Raw genomic sequence first — 15,454 nt, forward strand, 5'->3', positions numbered from 1 at the left:
ATACATGTCATTATTGAAAAAAATCGATTAATTGATAAATAATTTGAATAGAATTGTAAGAAATGTTTATTCAAACAAAATATAGTATTTGTATGAGTATTTAAAACAATATTTTCAATAAAATATTAATAAATTTAAAGTTTTGATGTCCGATAATTCTCATAACAAAATTCGTGTGCAGATAGAGTAGACGTAATAATAATTTTATTTAAATCGATTAACTGGAATCATCGAAATCCATTTTAAAGAGGCATTTAATACCACTATCAATTTTGTAAAAAAAGAAAATTTATTAAAAAAGTTGATGTCATAGTTTAAATAAAATTAACCATAAAATATAAATATAAAATATTTGAAGTAAATAGCAGCAATTATATGCAATGTAAGTATACTTTTCCTAATTTTGTGTCTTACTAATAACGTAAATGTATAAATAAATTATACAAAATTTTGTAAGTAATTTTTTTTAAGCATAAAATACTAATAAATTTATATTTACTTTATTATACATATATATTTCATACTAATTTAATACTAATACTAATAAATTTTTAATACTAATAAATTTATATTTACTTTATTATACATATATATTTTATGTCTCGTGTATTTTTAATCTTCCAAGTTATCTTAAGTCGAAAAAGAATTAAAATACTTCTAACACGCAAAAGTTTTGTAATAATATTAAATTATTTATGGATAAAATATTAATTTAACGTCGTTTAAATATAAGTTTACCTAAAGAATCAATAAAGATGTAAGAATTTAACATAGATGTAGAAAAGATACACTGAGTGTAAAGGATCTGTATATTACATAGAAAGAGACGGAAGATAGTTACTATAGAAAAAAGAAAATTATTTGAATCAAAAGATACAATTACGCGTTTAAAACATTAGACACACGCGTTTGATCTATTTTTTTTACTATATAATACACATATATATAGTGTATACATATGGAATTAAGAGACAGAATTTAAGAACAATAAATATATAAATATAAACTAAAGATATTTTCAAAAAATTTACCAGCAGTATTCATAACTATTGCGTTGAACTTTCAAGCTAAACAACTTTTCCGAAGAATCAAACATCGCTTACGACAGCACGCACTAAACTGAGAAACATTAAAACCTATGTGCTGTCGCACCTGCGCAGTCCATTGTCACAAAAGTCCCTTTACGAAATATTGCTTTATGGGAAATAAACATCTGTTGCCATTATTACCATAGTCGAATCGATCATTTACACTTCTTGCAAAATAAAAGTGTTTTAAAATTACGCTGGTATTTCGTTCATTCCTCATTACATTTTTACACCTTTTACATTACATTAAATTAAATTAGACAATTTGACTTAAAATTCAAATTAAAAAATATTGTAAAATTCGATAAACAAAAGAAATAAGCGATTCTATCTCTTTTCAATTGCATTTTAACCATCACGAAGAAATGATTTGTATTGACTGTTTGCATATCAACCTTAATCGGTTACTATTGCTCGCAGTTGGTCTATGGCCTTATCAGCGATCTAAACTTGTTCAATTTCAATTAGTTTTATTTTTTGGAATTTTGGCGACTTTTGTTCTATTTCAGGTATATTAGTATTTTTAATTATGTGATTATATATCAAATACAATATTAAAATTTAAATAACAATAAAAAAAATTGAAACTGTAAAAATTTGAAACATAAAAATGAGAGAAAGATTATTAGTCTACAGCGAATCTTGATGCTTAATAATAATTTTTATCTAAATTTTTACAACCTATAGCTCAAATATAAGCTGCGCACTGCATATTTGTCAGTTTTAAAACACAGTCTCTTAACTAAAAAATGGTAAAAATTTACATTAAAATTATTATTGACAATATAGGTACCAAAATTTGCTGTAAACTGATAATAGTTCATATTTATGTTTGTTAATAGCGGCCTTTCTAACTGTAAATAAGTATAGATTTGAGGAGCCTTTCTAATGTAAAAAGACTAGAAATATGATTTTTGGAAATTTTTATAATGACAATTATAATACCTATTGATTTAAAACTTTTTATACTTGTTTGTATTATACTATTATATTTGTAGAGTATTAAAAATTTTTTTTATGTAGAAACAAATACTTATTTAATAATTGTTAAGAATTGGTTGTTCCAACTTCTTGGTAAACTTATTTATTTTCAGGTAAATATGTGTATGTGTTTATTTATTTAAAAAAAATAAAGATAGGCACATGCTTACCTAATAGGTAAGTTTACCAAGAAGTTGGAACAACCTAAATAATTTGGCTGTGACAGCAATTCTCGCGGTGCATCTAAAAAAAAGTTCCCTTATTGTAAACACAATATCAGTAGTAGTTAACTACTGTTGTAGTTTTCTAAAACAAAAAAAAATCAAAAAGATTCTTAATATATATGAATGTGGCTATAGCCTGAACTAAAATTATCTAAAAATATTAAAAAATAACAAATTTATGGCGTAAAAGAAATGTTATTTGTAGCCCAAAAACTGCGTAAATTTTGCATATATCAAAAAAGTTCAGACTAAAACTATATCTATTGAATATATACTCAAAATTCAAAAATAAATTTGACCCATCCATTTAAGAGTTCAGTTTAAAAAACATTTATTTATGATACAACTAATCAGCTATTCCAGGGACAAAAAAACATCCTTTTCTTTTTCATAAAATTCTACACAATATAATGTTAAAAACAACAAACAATAATTGAGAAACCGAAAATATTTTTCGACCGAGTGCGCTAATTCTTACCTGCGCGTAGCGAGGTTTCAAGGCCTATATCTTTATAAGTACTTGGAATTCAGTTATAATATTTTAGAATATTATTCTTAAAAAGTTAAACTTTAAGAAAATACAATAAAAAATCGATTTTTTTATTGTATTTTCTTCCCTTCCCACTAAGAAAGCCCCTTAATATTATAGAAAGACTACATTTCAGTATTTCACTTATAATATTGTCATTGCAATCTTTTTGTTTCCAGCAATTTAATTCATAAAATCATTCAACTATATAATCATACATATAATAATAATAAATGTAAAATAATTTTTAATTTTTAATTATAAAAGTTAATTTGTGTATGGACATCTTATATTATTAAAAAGCAGTCGAGGTGATTTATCACTAACAACTTTTTCATTTGACAAAAAAATAATTTGAATAAAGTTTATTATTTTTTACAGTTTACAGTATTAGTGACTTTAAAATGTACTCCGGATTTAGTCATCAATGTTTTCTCTTCTGCATTATTTTACATTATTTTTGTAATTAAATACATTTCATTTAGTATTAATACTGAAGTCGTAAGTAAATAATTATTATACATATTATATTATTTATCCTGCTTATATGCAGATAAATGTTTTTGAAACAGATTTCAATATAATTTTTCTAAGTTTAAGTATATAAAATAATATAAAATTTTGCTAAAACGATAGATAAAATGTTTATTGGAGCAACTGCAACATATCTATGACGGGCTAACCGACAAAAATGAAATTAGTATTATAAGAAAGTATGGCAGTTTTGCGAAACGTTGCACGGCCATGTTATTATGTAAGGCAATTTATTTTGTTGCACTTAATTTACATTATACGAGGCACATATCAAAAGTAAAAACTTATTTGTTCAAAAAAGAACAACGTAAATAGAAATAATAAACATAAAATAATTTTTTAAAAACAAAAAGAAATAGCAAACAAGATAGTATAAGGCAAATGCGGTAGATAATGCAAGATTAGTATAATCAATTACATTTTTACTGTTTAAATCGTTCTATATATTATAAATTGTCATTATATATTGCATAAATAGTCTAGATGCGTTTCAATAACCTTTCAAGTCATTTTCAATGGAGTTTTAGAGATCAAAGACTATATTTTCAAACATCGTTGTTGTAATTGACCGAGAGGAAGAATTAGTTCACAGTCTGTTAAATTATCAATATCCACTGTTTATGTTAATTAAAAAATAATTTAATTTTTAATTAAAAGAATAATTAGAAAAATAATATACAAAAGTTAATTTCTATGTACAAACACCTTATATCGTAAAAAACAAAGTAATTTTTAATTAACAATTTTTTAAATTAAAAAAAGTATTTTTTATAAAATTCATGATTTTTTGCAGTTTACAGTATTAATAATTTTAAAATGTACTTTAGCTTTTTAAAAAATTTTTGTTAATAATATAACACACAATTCCTATTATATTTTCCTAAATACTCACTATTCTTTTCAAGTAGTTTTGATATCAAGTGACAAAATGATTTGTTTTTCTGTTTGTGTACAAAAATCTATTGATAGATTTCATAACTGGCAAAACTGTTTCTTCTCACAACTATTATAAATCATTGTTTAGGAAGGCAAACAATAATAAACTAGAGACAAAAATTAATAAACGATTGATAGTAAAAAAAAAGTAAGGTGTTATGTAATATGAGTAATATCTGCTGCCTGTACTGTATAGAAGATTCAATAATTCCAATGGAAACTTTTTAAACACCTTCCTTACAATCTACTCACACCAAGTAATTCTTAAAAAGTGACTAAAAGAGAGTTCTTAAAAATTTAAGGAGAATAAAGAATTGAAAACAACAATACAGATTTGGTTAAATTCTCTAGTAAGAAATTTTTATGCAGAAGGCATAAAAAACTTGTACCTTTATTGGGGCAAAAGTTTCCTTTCTTATTTTGTTTCTTTTGAGTCCTTACTTTTGACATATGTCTCATATTTCCGAGCTAACAAATTTATAATAAATTCATATCAAATTACTTTTAAACAATCTTTAGTGTTGATGGTTCTCAACATATCCATTTTAATTTTATATTTATATTGGCCATATATTTTCCATACTCTGTTCTCCACAAATAAAACTCGATTATATTCTTCGTTGCCGTTTATGATCGAATATTTCGTCGATCAAAAAAAATATTTGTATTTGATTTTGTTACACGCGAGTGCGGCCTTTATCATCGGAGGTATTACATTATTAGCGACAGGCACGATGCTCATAGTTTATCTACAGTATGTGTGCGGAATGTTTCAAATTGCCAGGTAAGAACAAACAAAAATAAATGTGGAAAATTTGAAAGATCGGAAAATTACAGAAGCTGTATAATTATGATAGAAGAATCATTTGTAGTTATCGTATGATGCGAGCAATGATGAAACTCGAAATTCAACAAAAGAAAAACCTGCAAAATGAGAATTTAATTTATAAAGAAATAATTTGTGCCATAGATATGCATCGCAAAGCTATGAAGTTGGTATTTCTTTAATAGTAATTATGTTTTTGTAATAATCCTTAATATTTTCTCATAACACAGACACATAAAAAAAATATTGGTCCGGCGGACCAAAGTAGTCAATCCTTATGTATTTTGATTAGCTTGAATCGGAATCCAAGATCAGAATTGCTGAATTGGCTTATTTTTTCCTAATCTCAAAAAGAAACACATTGTAAAAGCAGGGGTCACAAATGTATAACCCAGAGTGTGCAAGTTTGCGTAACCGCATTACCCATTTCACAGAAGACTTGTTATACGTATTGGATTTTCTCCGGATAATGTGGTTACGCAAACCTGCCCAATCTGGATTATATATGTGTGATCCAAACTGCTTTTACAAGATGTTTTTTTTTTAGCTTAGGAAAAAATGAGCCAATTCAGCAATTCTGACTTTGAATTCGAATTCAACGGGTTAAAATACATAAGAATTGATTAGTGTGGTCCGCCGGACCAACCACTTTTTTGTATGCCTGTGTAATTATTCCTAATAATATGTATAATACTTTCTTTCTATTAAAGATTTTCCGACTCGTCAATATATAGATTTGAAGTAATGTTCTTTTTTTTGATAGTAGTCGGAGTAATTTGCGGAAGTCTTAATTTTTTTCGGGTAAGTACTGTTTCCGTTTATAATATATTCAGGGTTAACAGTAAGCAGTACCAGTTACTATTAGATTTTCACATTGAAGTTAAGTTTGCAGAGAATAATAATATTTTATCGGATAATGATATAATCGGATATCTTATCAGAAAGTAACAAATAAATATTTAGACCAGATAAAAATATGATTTTGTTGAGAAAGGAAGATAAATACCTAATCTATTATTTTAGGTTTATCAAGTGATATCGTACGAATATGATATTATGAAATTGTCATTACCCATAGTGTTTATTATCATCCAATTCATGTATATGATAATGGGTTGTTATTTTGCCCAAGAAGTTATGGATCATAATAATGACGTATTTGTGACCGTGTACGAAAGATATTCAGATAATAATATTATACATATATTCTTCCAATGCAGAGTATTACAATAATAAACATTGCTATTTTTTATTAAAAAACAAATATGTATGTAATAGAAATTATTCTCAGGTTTCATCTTCCTTTAATTATTAATTCGCGCAGGTACGGTATTCAGTGGTACATAGCACCATTGCAAATACAAAAAGTGATATTATTTTTATTACAAAGAAATACTAAGGCGTTCCATATAAAAATTGCTGGAATGTTTGTAGCATCATTAGAAGGTGCAGCTACGGTAAAAAACTATATGTATTTACTTGTATGTTAAACAAGGGAGAAGATGATATATATTATGGTCATTTATAATATCTTCGTTATTAGGTGATGAATTCTAGTATAATTACTTATCAAATTATTTATTCATTTATTAATTGATAAAGTTATTGTACAAAATTTTAATGGCGGGCCATAATTGTTTTATCTCCTCCTGTATAATATATTTTAAACGACAAAAATAAACAAATTTATCTTATTACAGTTGTTAAATATCGCAATGTCATATTTCACTGTTCTTTACTCGACAAGGCAGTGATACAAAATACATTAACTAAAAGAAAAGTAGAATAATACATAAAAATATTAATTATAAAGGTATATAGTATTGTTTATTATTTTGAAAGAAGTTGATAGATAAGATAATTGAAACTGGATTGTGGAGATTATAGAAGAAAGTGTAGAATGTAAACTAATAGTTTATAATAGAATAAAAAAATATATTTTACCAATAACAATGGGTTATTTAATACAACAAATAAGTCAATAATTGACATATTAAAATGTAAAAAATTGCTATCTGCTACTTCTGTAAAAGATTAAAATAAAATTTACGAGCTCACGCATTAAACGGTAACGCTCACGGTAAAACAAATAAATAAAAGTTATTATAATAGAAATTCTCAAATTCATCTGCGACATTTTTAATAGATAATTTACAAATTGATACTTATTTCTCATAGAGAAATACTAGTCTATGGCCTTATCAGCAGTCTAAACTTGTTCAATTCCAATTAGCTTTGTTTTTTAGCGTTTTAACGACATTTATCATAGTTCAGGTACGTTAATAATTTTACTTTATAATTATAAAATAAAAAACGGCGTGTTTACTTTTAGCAATCTTTTACTTTGTTTTAATGTAATTAAAACCATTATAAAATCATCACAATGTTATACATATATATGTATATATGGTAAATGTCTAGAATAGGTACCAGTGCGAAAAATCAATTTTTTTCAATACCAATCAACAAAACTACTACAGAAATGGAAATGGTTTTTAATTATTTTTTGTCTAATTAATAATTATTTCGTTTGACATTATTTACTTAATTTTTATGATAACCATTTAAATGTCCTTAAACTTTAAATTTTTCATTTGACATGCTTTGATTTTAATATTGGAGAACTTCCACTACGATTAACATTTATTATCCTGTACTTGTCTAACATGTTTGTAGGCAACTATTTTGCGCAAGAAATTACAGATCACAGTAATGATATATTCACTACCGTGTAAGGGAAATATTTACGTAAATAATACACACACACACACCAATTAATAAAAAATACACCTAATATACTGTTCACAGTAAAACTGTTCGCAGACTTTTTTTTACATTTTTCAGCTATCAATTTACTATAACGTAAATACAATATTCAGTGGTACATAGCTCCGTTGCAAATACAAAAAATAATACTGTTATCTTGCAAAGAGGAACCAAGGAGTTTATTTTGAATATTGCTGGATTATTTGTGGGATCATTAGAAAGTGCTACTACAGTAAGAAAAATATTCAAAATATCTCAAATATAACATTTACATATTTTATATTAAAAAAATAGAAAAAAATTATGTCTCATTATAGCTAATAAGTGCCGCATTGTCATTTTTTACTGTTCTGTATTCTACGCGAAATTGACAAACCAAAAACAAGTAAAAAATAGAAAAATAATGAAGAAATTAGTTAGATGCAAGTTACAAGCCATAATCTAAAGAGACACTGATAAGTGGATTGAATTTAATTTCGATAGAATGTTAATTATAAAAAAATATAAGTATTTAACACAACAATATTTCCAATAAATTATTCAAAACTGAAGAATCAAATGTTTACACAAAAATATTTTGGTTGTAAAAAATACACAATTGTTTAACTTACTATATTGCATTAATTGCATAATTGCTGAATAAATTTTTATTATTTAGTTTTAAAAGACTTTCTTATTAAAATTATATATTTTTTATAATTATTTTTTAAAATTTAAGTATTTTCTTGCGGTAAGTTCTCTCTCTCCCTCTCTCTCTCTCTCTCTCTCTCTCATATAATATATTATTCAATCAATTGTATAGGTTATTTCATAATATTTAATTTCAAAGAATTGTATATAAAAAGTAATGTAATCAAAAATTTACGAAAATAATTAAAGTTAAATGCTAATTTGTTAGATATTCCAAGATTATCTAATCTATATATATATATATAGTAAAGAAACATGGAGTACCACTATTATAATATTTACCACCCCCAAAAAATGTAAAATCTTAGACACAATACAGCTAATAAACTTTGATACTTTTTCACACATCTAAAATACTTCACAATTTATAATATCTTTTACTTCGCCGGTAATAATTTTGTATATAAACCGATGTCACGTCTAAGCAAACATCCCGACTCTCGACCGATGTTCCTCCACAAATTCTGACATACTCTACGAGTGCACGCACACGAATGAAACACGTTAAAGCAACATCGCTGAAATCGAATAAACTGCGCTTGCGTAGATTCAACAAAGATCATCTTATGTGTTTTTGCTATGTGTGGAATAAATAATTTAAAGAAAAAAATTTAGCTAAAAAGTAGACATCTCCTATGACCGTCTGTCGATAAAAGAAATGTTCCCATAACCGACTTAAGTTGCCACGAGTAATGTTTTACACCGAATGTTGGCGATACTGGCATGCTTTGACAGCAGATCAGAATTATACGTAGCTACTGTCCGGTATGTAAACAAAATTGTTTATGTGGTAACGGCAGGAAAACGACGTATACACGAAAAGAAAATTATGCAGTAAAAAGATATCAATGAGATGTCCCGGAACGTAGCCTATTTTTCCGAAATGTAAATTATAAATGTAACAAAGTGACAATATTGGCAAATAACGTTTTTTAATAACAGAAAAATGAAAGTTACGACGTTGAAGGGCATTTTTCCCGATCCTAGTAAGTAACACATCTTTTATTAAACATTAGTTCAAAAGCTCAAAAGAACAGATTTCATTTCATGAAATGTTATAGATAGAAAATAATAGTTGAAAATTGAATGCATTAGAAACAATATATACTGAAAAATAATTGCTATATTTTGCTTGTTGCTAGAGCCAGTCAGAAGGAAGAACTTTATTCAAGAAAATGTGAGAAACCTCCGACGAATGGAACAATGCTTTCAAGCGAGCAAAGAAGTGGAGGAACTACAAAAGTTACAAATAGACAAACATTACAGGAATAAAGACAAGTACCAGAATGTGCCAGCAAAGGTAGTTACTAGTCTCAGGGACAAGAAGAAACACGAGAACTATAATGTTGATCGAGTGTCAACTGACAAAGTGGAAACTGACGAACAAGCACAGAATGAAACTGATGTATTTGAATACAATAAAAAACATACTGTTTCTACTAAAAAAATTGTTGAATCAGGAATGAATAATAACATATCAAATAGACAAAAGAGGGCGAGTAAGCATAAAAATCAGCAAAAATTACAATCAAAGGTTTTGTCCGAACCAAATGTTTTGCACAAGTCTGATGAGATTGGAAATAATTTAGATGCACAAAGTATTGTCAAGTACAAAAGTCAAGGAATCCAGACTTTAGATACAGATCAACTGGAAAGTATATACTCCGAAGGTGTTATTCGGTAAGTATTGTTGGAACATTAATTAAATTTGAATGCTAAGAAATATTAACATATATATATTATAATTTATGCTATAATAAATTTGGATAAAGTAGAATTAAATGAACAAATATTTCAAAATGTAAATGTCGATACTTTTTATTAGTTTTTATTTTTGTATTTAATTTGACAGTTTTATTTTTTTATGTAACTGATGTTTATTTTTCATTTTAACTAAATTATTTCTTTTAACTTAATTTATGGATTCATTAATTTTAATAACAAAATTAGTATACTTAGTCAATATCATTTTATGTTCAAAAAAATTTTTTTAACTAATTTTTAATTGATTTAATAGATATCCATCAAGGGAAGTTATAAAACATGAAACAGCAAACAATGGTGATTTAAATAAGCAAGAGGAGATCTTGAAAAAACAATCTGATTCTCCTACAGATAGAGGTGATATGCATGATTCTGAAGACTTGCAGAAAACTAATTTACGAGATACCGTGTCGCCGACATCTAAAGAAGAAATCAATTTTATCAAATTAAATAAAGAACGCACTTCTGTTGCTAATAAGCTAATGACGCAACTTAATGGTGTACCACCTCCGAATTATCGCAAAGGAGTTGTACCTAAGTACAATATCTCTATTCTTCTCTAATTTTATATTCTCTACTTTTTTTCATTATTTATTTTTTGATTTGCAACACTCTGTATATATAAATACAATTGAAGGACTTGCTGTAGTAGTGTTGCTACAAATTAAAACAGAGAAATGAATTCTAAAGACACATTTAGATGGATGGTCGCATATTTCAATAAATACTTTTATTTTTAGAGTTTTTCTTCATTTGTATAAAATATTAGTCACATCAACTCCTTCAATTTTGTGTCTGTGTAGAGTAAAATAAAACATAATACAGTGCAATATACTATAACAATGGAAAATTAAATATTAATTTAACTGTAAAAATTATTAAATCAAAAGATTAATGTAAGTATTTTTCTTTAATTTTTTGTATAGATATCTTCGAGATAGAAAGGAAGCACAAGAAAAGGAGCAAAAGGCCAAAGCGGAAGCATTGCAGTCTGACTGTCCAGAGGGTCATGTGCCCTTACCTGATCATGAACGCAAGGAGACGTTACGATTATTAAAAAAAAGTGCGTATCTGGTATTATAGTAAAATTTGATTATAACCATAATATTGCTCATTTTATATATTAGCATCTGATTATTCAAGTTCACTAAGCTGTGTGTTTTGGAATGCAGATTATCAGGATTATGTCAACGAATTAAATATGATGCCCATAAAAACGGATACGCTTAGAGCACAGAGACGCAAGATCGAGATAGAGAAGCAATTGAATAAATTAGAAGAGGGGATCAAAGTGTTTTCGCGTCCAAAAGTTTATGTGAAAATAAATGCATAAAGTTGCATTATTTTGCATTTAAAATGCAATACGTATGTTTGAAAATAACGTCCCATGTTTAAATCTAAAATAATCATATATCGTTTGAGAATCCATTGTGACAAATGTGATCGTATTTTGTTATTGCAAAAGAATGAAAACTAATTGTATATATTTCTCATCAAGCTAGTCAATTTTGCATATATACATATGAAAAATTGGCTACCTTGATCTGATTGATGTCTAGTGTTTAAAAAATTCTAAGAAATGAAGAAAAATAAAATTCAACTATTTTCATACAAGCACAGTCAGGATTTTTGCTAGCCATTGTGTAGATAGAAATATCTTTTTAACGATATAATAAATATTTTACTTAATAAATTAACATTATACATGATTATTTCATAACTTGTTCATTTTGCATATAAGTCTTGTCAATAGTGTGCACAAAAGATGATGGATCAAAGTGCAGTCTTCCCAAATTATAAAATATTTCCTCGTTGTCACGCCACTTCTTTATATTAAAGTCTTTAAAGAATATACTAATTTCTCTTTCTGCGGATTCTGCTGAATCTAGAGCCGAATAACATTAATGACTTTTTTCTTATTGCAAAGTTTTGCAATCTACAAAATGTATTCGATAGGAATGAATAGGATGTGGATGATTACCAGATCCGTGAGTCGCATTTCTAGTATCTGACAGGCCAAACATTCCTCTGATACTATCCTGTGCATTATATTGCGCCTGATAGACCTTGGTGGGGCCCATCAGCTGTCGCCACTTGGCGATAGCGTCATGATGTGCCAGAATGTGAATGTCGGACGGACCGCTGCACATGAAAGTTAAGAGACGGTTGTAAAAAAACTTGTCTCTGTGCTCCTTGTAAAACAGTTCGGCCTCCTCGCGAGATATCATCGTCCTGCGCGATCTGACAACTTTGAAATTATTGTCGATTATTAAATCGCGAATTTTCTGAAAAATCAGTGCGGACTTTAGTCATTATTAAGTCTTCCAAATGTTCCCTAATACACGGGATTCGTATCGTACGTTGGCCGTATCTGCTGAGCCTAACCTACACTTATGCGTGAAAGTGAGGTTAGGTTCGTACCTGAAGAACGAACGGAGACTTGACGACGTGTGGCTTGAGTATCGCCAACGTCAACTGAAGATAATTTCTCGACTGCATGTCAGCATCCTTTGGCTTATCTATGAATTAAAGAAACTACGTGGCATCGATCGTTACCGCACATACGACAGACACATGGACGTGAACATCACCACGCCACACCACGTGTATCTCACATTTGCTTTGGAAAAACGCCGTGCCGGCCGGGCGTCGCGCTCATTCATATAACCGAAGAGATAAGTAGAGATGCCCTTTGCTATATGTGTCTGACTGTAGCGATGACTTTTATTACTGACTTTTACAAATATCGATTTTTTTAAACTTATGTTTACACTAGTTAATATTTTTATATTCTTTCTGTATGGATTTCTTTTATGATACAGCGTTTAATTCATTTCATTCTGTCCACTCACATTATTAAAAATTCACAGCTCTTCTGTTTCGGCAACTTTTCAATTGTCACTTTGTGTTATGTAGTCGTTTGTTTGCCACGTCGTTTGCTATTAATTTTTTAATATTAAATACTGAAAATCGATCTTAAATTTTTCAATTAAATAAATTGTTTTTGTTTTTAATAAAATGTAATAATATGTCAACTTAATTCTTAAGAATAAAAAATTTAAGAAATTACAATTATGTAATAATATAATTAAAATATTAAAAAATGTATTTAAGATCGAATTTCCAGTATTTGGGACACTGTTAGCAAACAGATCATTTTATCACACAGATTTATGTCAATTTTTTAATATAGGGGTGATTAAGTTATTATCGACCGTATATGGAAATTATAATTTCGGGGCACAATGCAAAAAAAAACTAGATAGAACCAGAAGGTATTATATAGATTTATCTTAACTGAAAACTGTTTCGCAGCTTTGAAATACTCTGGATATCATTGTATCATTCAGACATCATTGACTCCAGTGAAGATGCCGAGGCGAATGAAAGAAGCACACGGAATACTCGCGCAAGTAAAACGAAGTAAAGAAACGAAAGACTGTAAAGTAAATAGAATAGGAAACAATACGCAATGCCACCGAGTTGCCAGTAGTAGAGCTCAGCCAGTCAGCCACCATTCCTTCTCCTCGCTCCTCTCGCACCCCTCTTGTAGCCATCAAGTCTGTCAGACATATCCGCAGCGGTCGATCCTGCCTCTCTTTCTCTCCTGTTGCTCACTCTCCTGCGTCTTCCTGTCTCTTTCTCTCCTTTCTGTACCCTGGCATTCTCAGTGATACCATTCGAAGTACAATGGCTGGCTATAAATTACTCCTGGAAACGCTGGCATTAGATCCTGCCGGATTCACCCTTTATACAAAGCCGCTGCTCGCGAGAGGGAGAAAGCTTAATTGAGCGACCTCGATATAGAAATCGCGATACGAATCACACGAACTATTCGAGTTGTGTTTTCGAGAGTTGCGTGTTGTTTGAAACTCTCTCTAGTGTCAGTGAAAAACTCTCCATTTCTCTTTCTAACTTTCTGATTGCGCGTGTACTGGCTTCATATTTCATAAATGTTCATGTTTCCTAAATGTATTTAATATAATTGTTTAAGAAACGTATAACCAATATGTGTTATTTCTGTGCATCCTTCAAACAATTCAAACCTAAGTGAAAGAAGAATAAAAGAACGTTCTAAGGAATTCGATCGCGTTTGTAACTTTCATGTTTTTATGCTTTTCTATATTATTGTGATGTTCCTAAAAAAGACAAACATAGAAAAGACATAATAAAAATTAATATATCTTGTAGAGAATTATATCCCAAAATATTTCTCTCTCATAAAGATTATTAATTTTGTTAATTATTTGGTGGAACTTGAGTTGTCTATACATATAAGTATTTCGTAAAAAGTCAAATGTAAATTCTTATTACACTTTTCTCTAAAACAGTTTTTACACTCACTCTTTTATATCCTATTTTTATATAAAAATTTCAATTAAAATATTCAGTTTTATTTTAAATGCAAAAATTCAGTTAAATTTTGCAAATTTTAATGTGAAAAATCGGGAAAAGAGAAAACTTTGGATTTTAGTCTTTTTCTACGGATTTTCGCAGTTCGATCCTTTTTATTTTGCAATGCGGGAGCTGTTGTGTTCTATATCCATCGGAAAAAATCTCGCGCCTTTCAGATTGATTTATTGCAACTAATTCCTGCCTGAATCGTAATCGCGTATTGCGCCCACTACGCGGTTGGTCTCGTCGTTAAATTCGCGCACACGTGCGCGTATTTACACACATGTATAGGCAGCGAATGTAACGAGAACGAGCGAGCGAGTGACAAATTACGAATAAAATATTGATTCGCCCGTTGCACCGCCGGTTTGTCAGCGCGAGCGTTACGCCGAATTAATGTACCAGCGTATATAATTGCACTACCGTTCGTATTAATTACCCGTTCGTAAGCTGCGTCAATCTCGAATTGCAGTAACAGCGAACATATCTCGATTATTCCAACAAACTGCATCCGCTAGAGCAGTTCTCGTTATATCCTCCTTTTCCGAAAAAACATATCGTTTCACATCAAAACTAATGTTTGCCGACAAATATAAAAAATGCGGTAAGATAATGGTTTTTCAAGTTAATTTTTTCAAAAGTTCATTGTTTAATCGTTTATATAATTATTCTAATAATATCCCGTAATCTATATATTAATGATTTATAAGTTTCAGTATTT

General features: G+C 28.6%; 3 protein-coding genes across 3 annotated transcripts; 2 read left to right on the plus strand and 1 right to left on the minus strand.

Annotated features, from left to right (window-relative positions):
- Nucleotides 1-70: 70 nt before the first annotated feature.
- LOC105834282 lies at nucleotides 71-7,554 on the plus strand. The gene is made up of 8 exons (XM_028192742.2): nucleotides 71-1,597; nucleotides 3,204-3,576; nucleotides 4,812-5,076; nucleotides 5,165-5,284; nucleotides 5,829-5,919; nucleotides 6,142-6,287; nucleotides 6,443-6,575; nucleotides 6,819-7,554. The coding sequence occupies exons 2-8, from the start codon at nucleotides 3,567-3,569 to the stop codon at nucleotides 6,870-6,872; spliced, it is 819 nt and encodes a 272-aa protein (XP_028048543.1). The 5' UTR covers nucleotides 71-1,597; nucleotides 3,204-3,566; the 3' UTR covers nucleotides 6,873-7,554.
- A 1,730-nt stretch (nucleotides 7,555-9,284) lies between these two features.
- LOC105834279 lies at nucleotides 9,285-12,028 on the plus strand. Its single transcript, XM_012676636.3, has 5 exons — nucleotides 9,285-9,560; nucleotides 9,717-10,254; nucleotides 10,592-10,876; nucleotides 11,265-11,401; nucleotides 11,511-12,028. The coding sequence occupies exons 1-5, from the start codon at nucleotides 9,521-9,523 to the stop codon at nucleotides 11,669-11,671; spliced, it is 1,161 nt and encodes a 386-aa protein (XP_012532090.1). The 5' UTR covers nucleotides 9,285-9,520; the 3' UTR covers nucleotides 11,672-12,028.
- LOC105834281 (nucleoside diphosphate kinase 6) lies at nucleotides 11,997-13,344 on the minus strand. The gene is made up of 3 exons (XM_012676637.3): nucleotides 12,760-13,344; nucleotides 12,320-12,623; nucleotides 11,997-12,223 (listed from the first exon to the last, which is right to left on the minus strand). Exons 1-3 carry the CDS (start codon nucleotides 12,835-12,837, stop codon nucleotides 12,048-12,050), a joined length of 558 nt encoding a protein of 185 aa, XP_012532091.1. The 5' UTR covers nucleotides 12,838-13,344; the 3' UTR covers nucleotides 11,997-12,047.
- Nucleotides 13,345-15,454: the final 2,110 nt, after the last annotated feature.

The sequence above is a fragment of the Monomorium pharaonis genome, chromosome 5 (assembly GCF_013373865.1).
Source record: "Monomorium pharaonis isolate MP-MQ-018 chromosome 5, ASM1337386v2, whole genome shotgun sequence".
In the NCBI taxonomy this organism is placed as follows: Eukaryota; Metazoa; Arthropoda; class Insecta; order Hymenoptera; family Formicidae; genus Monomorium; species Monomorium pharaonis.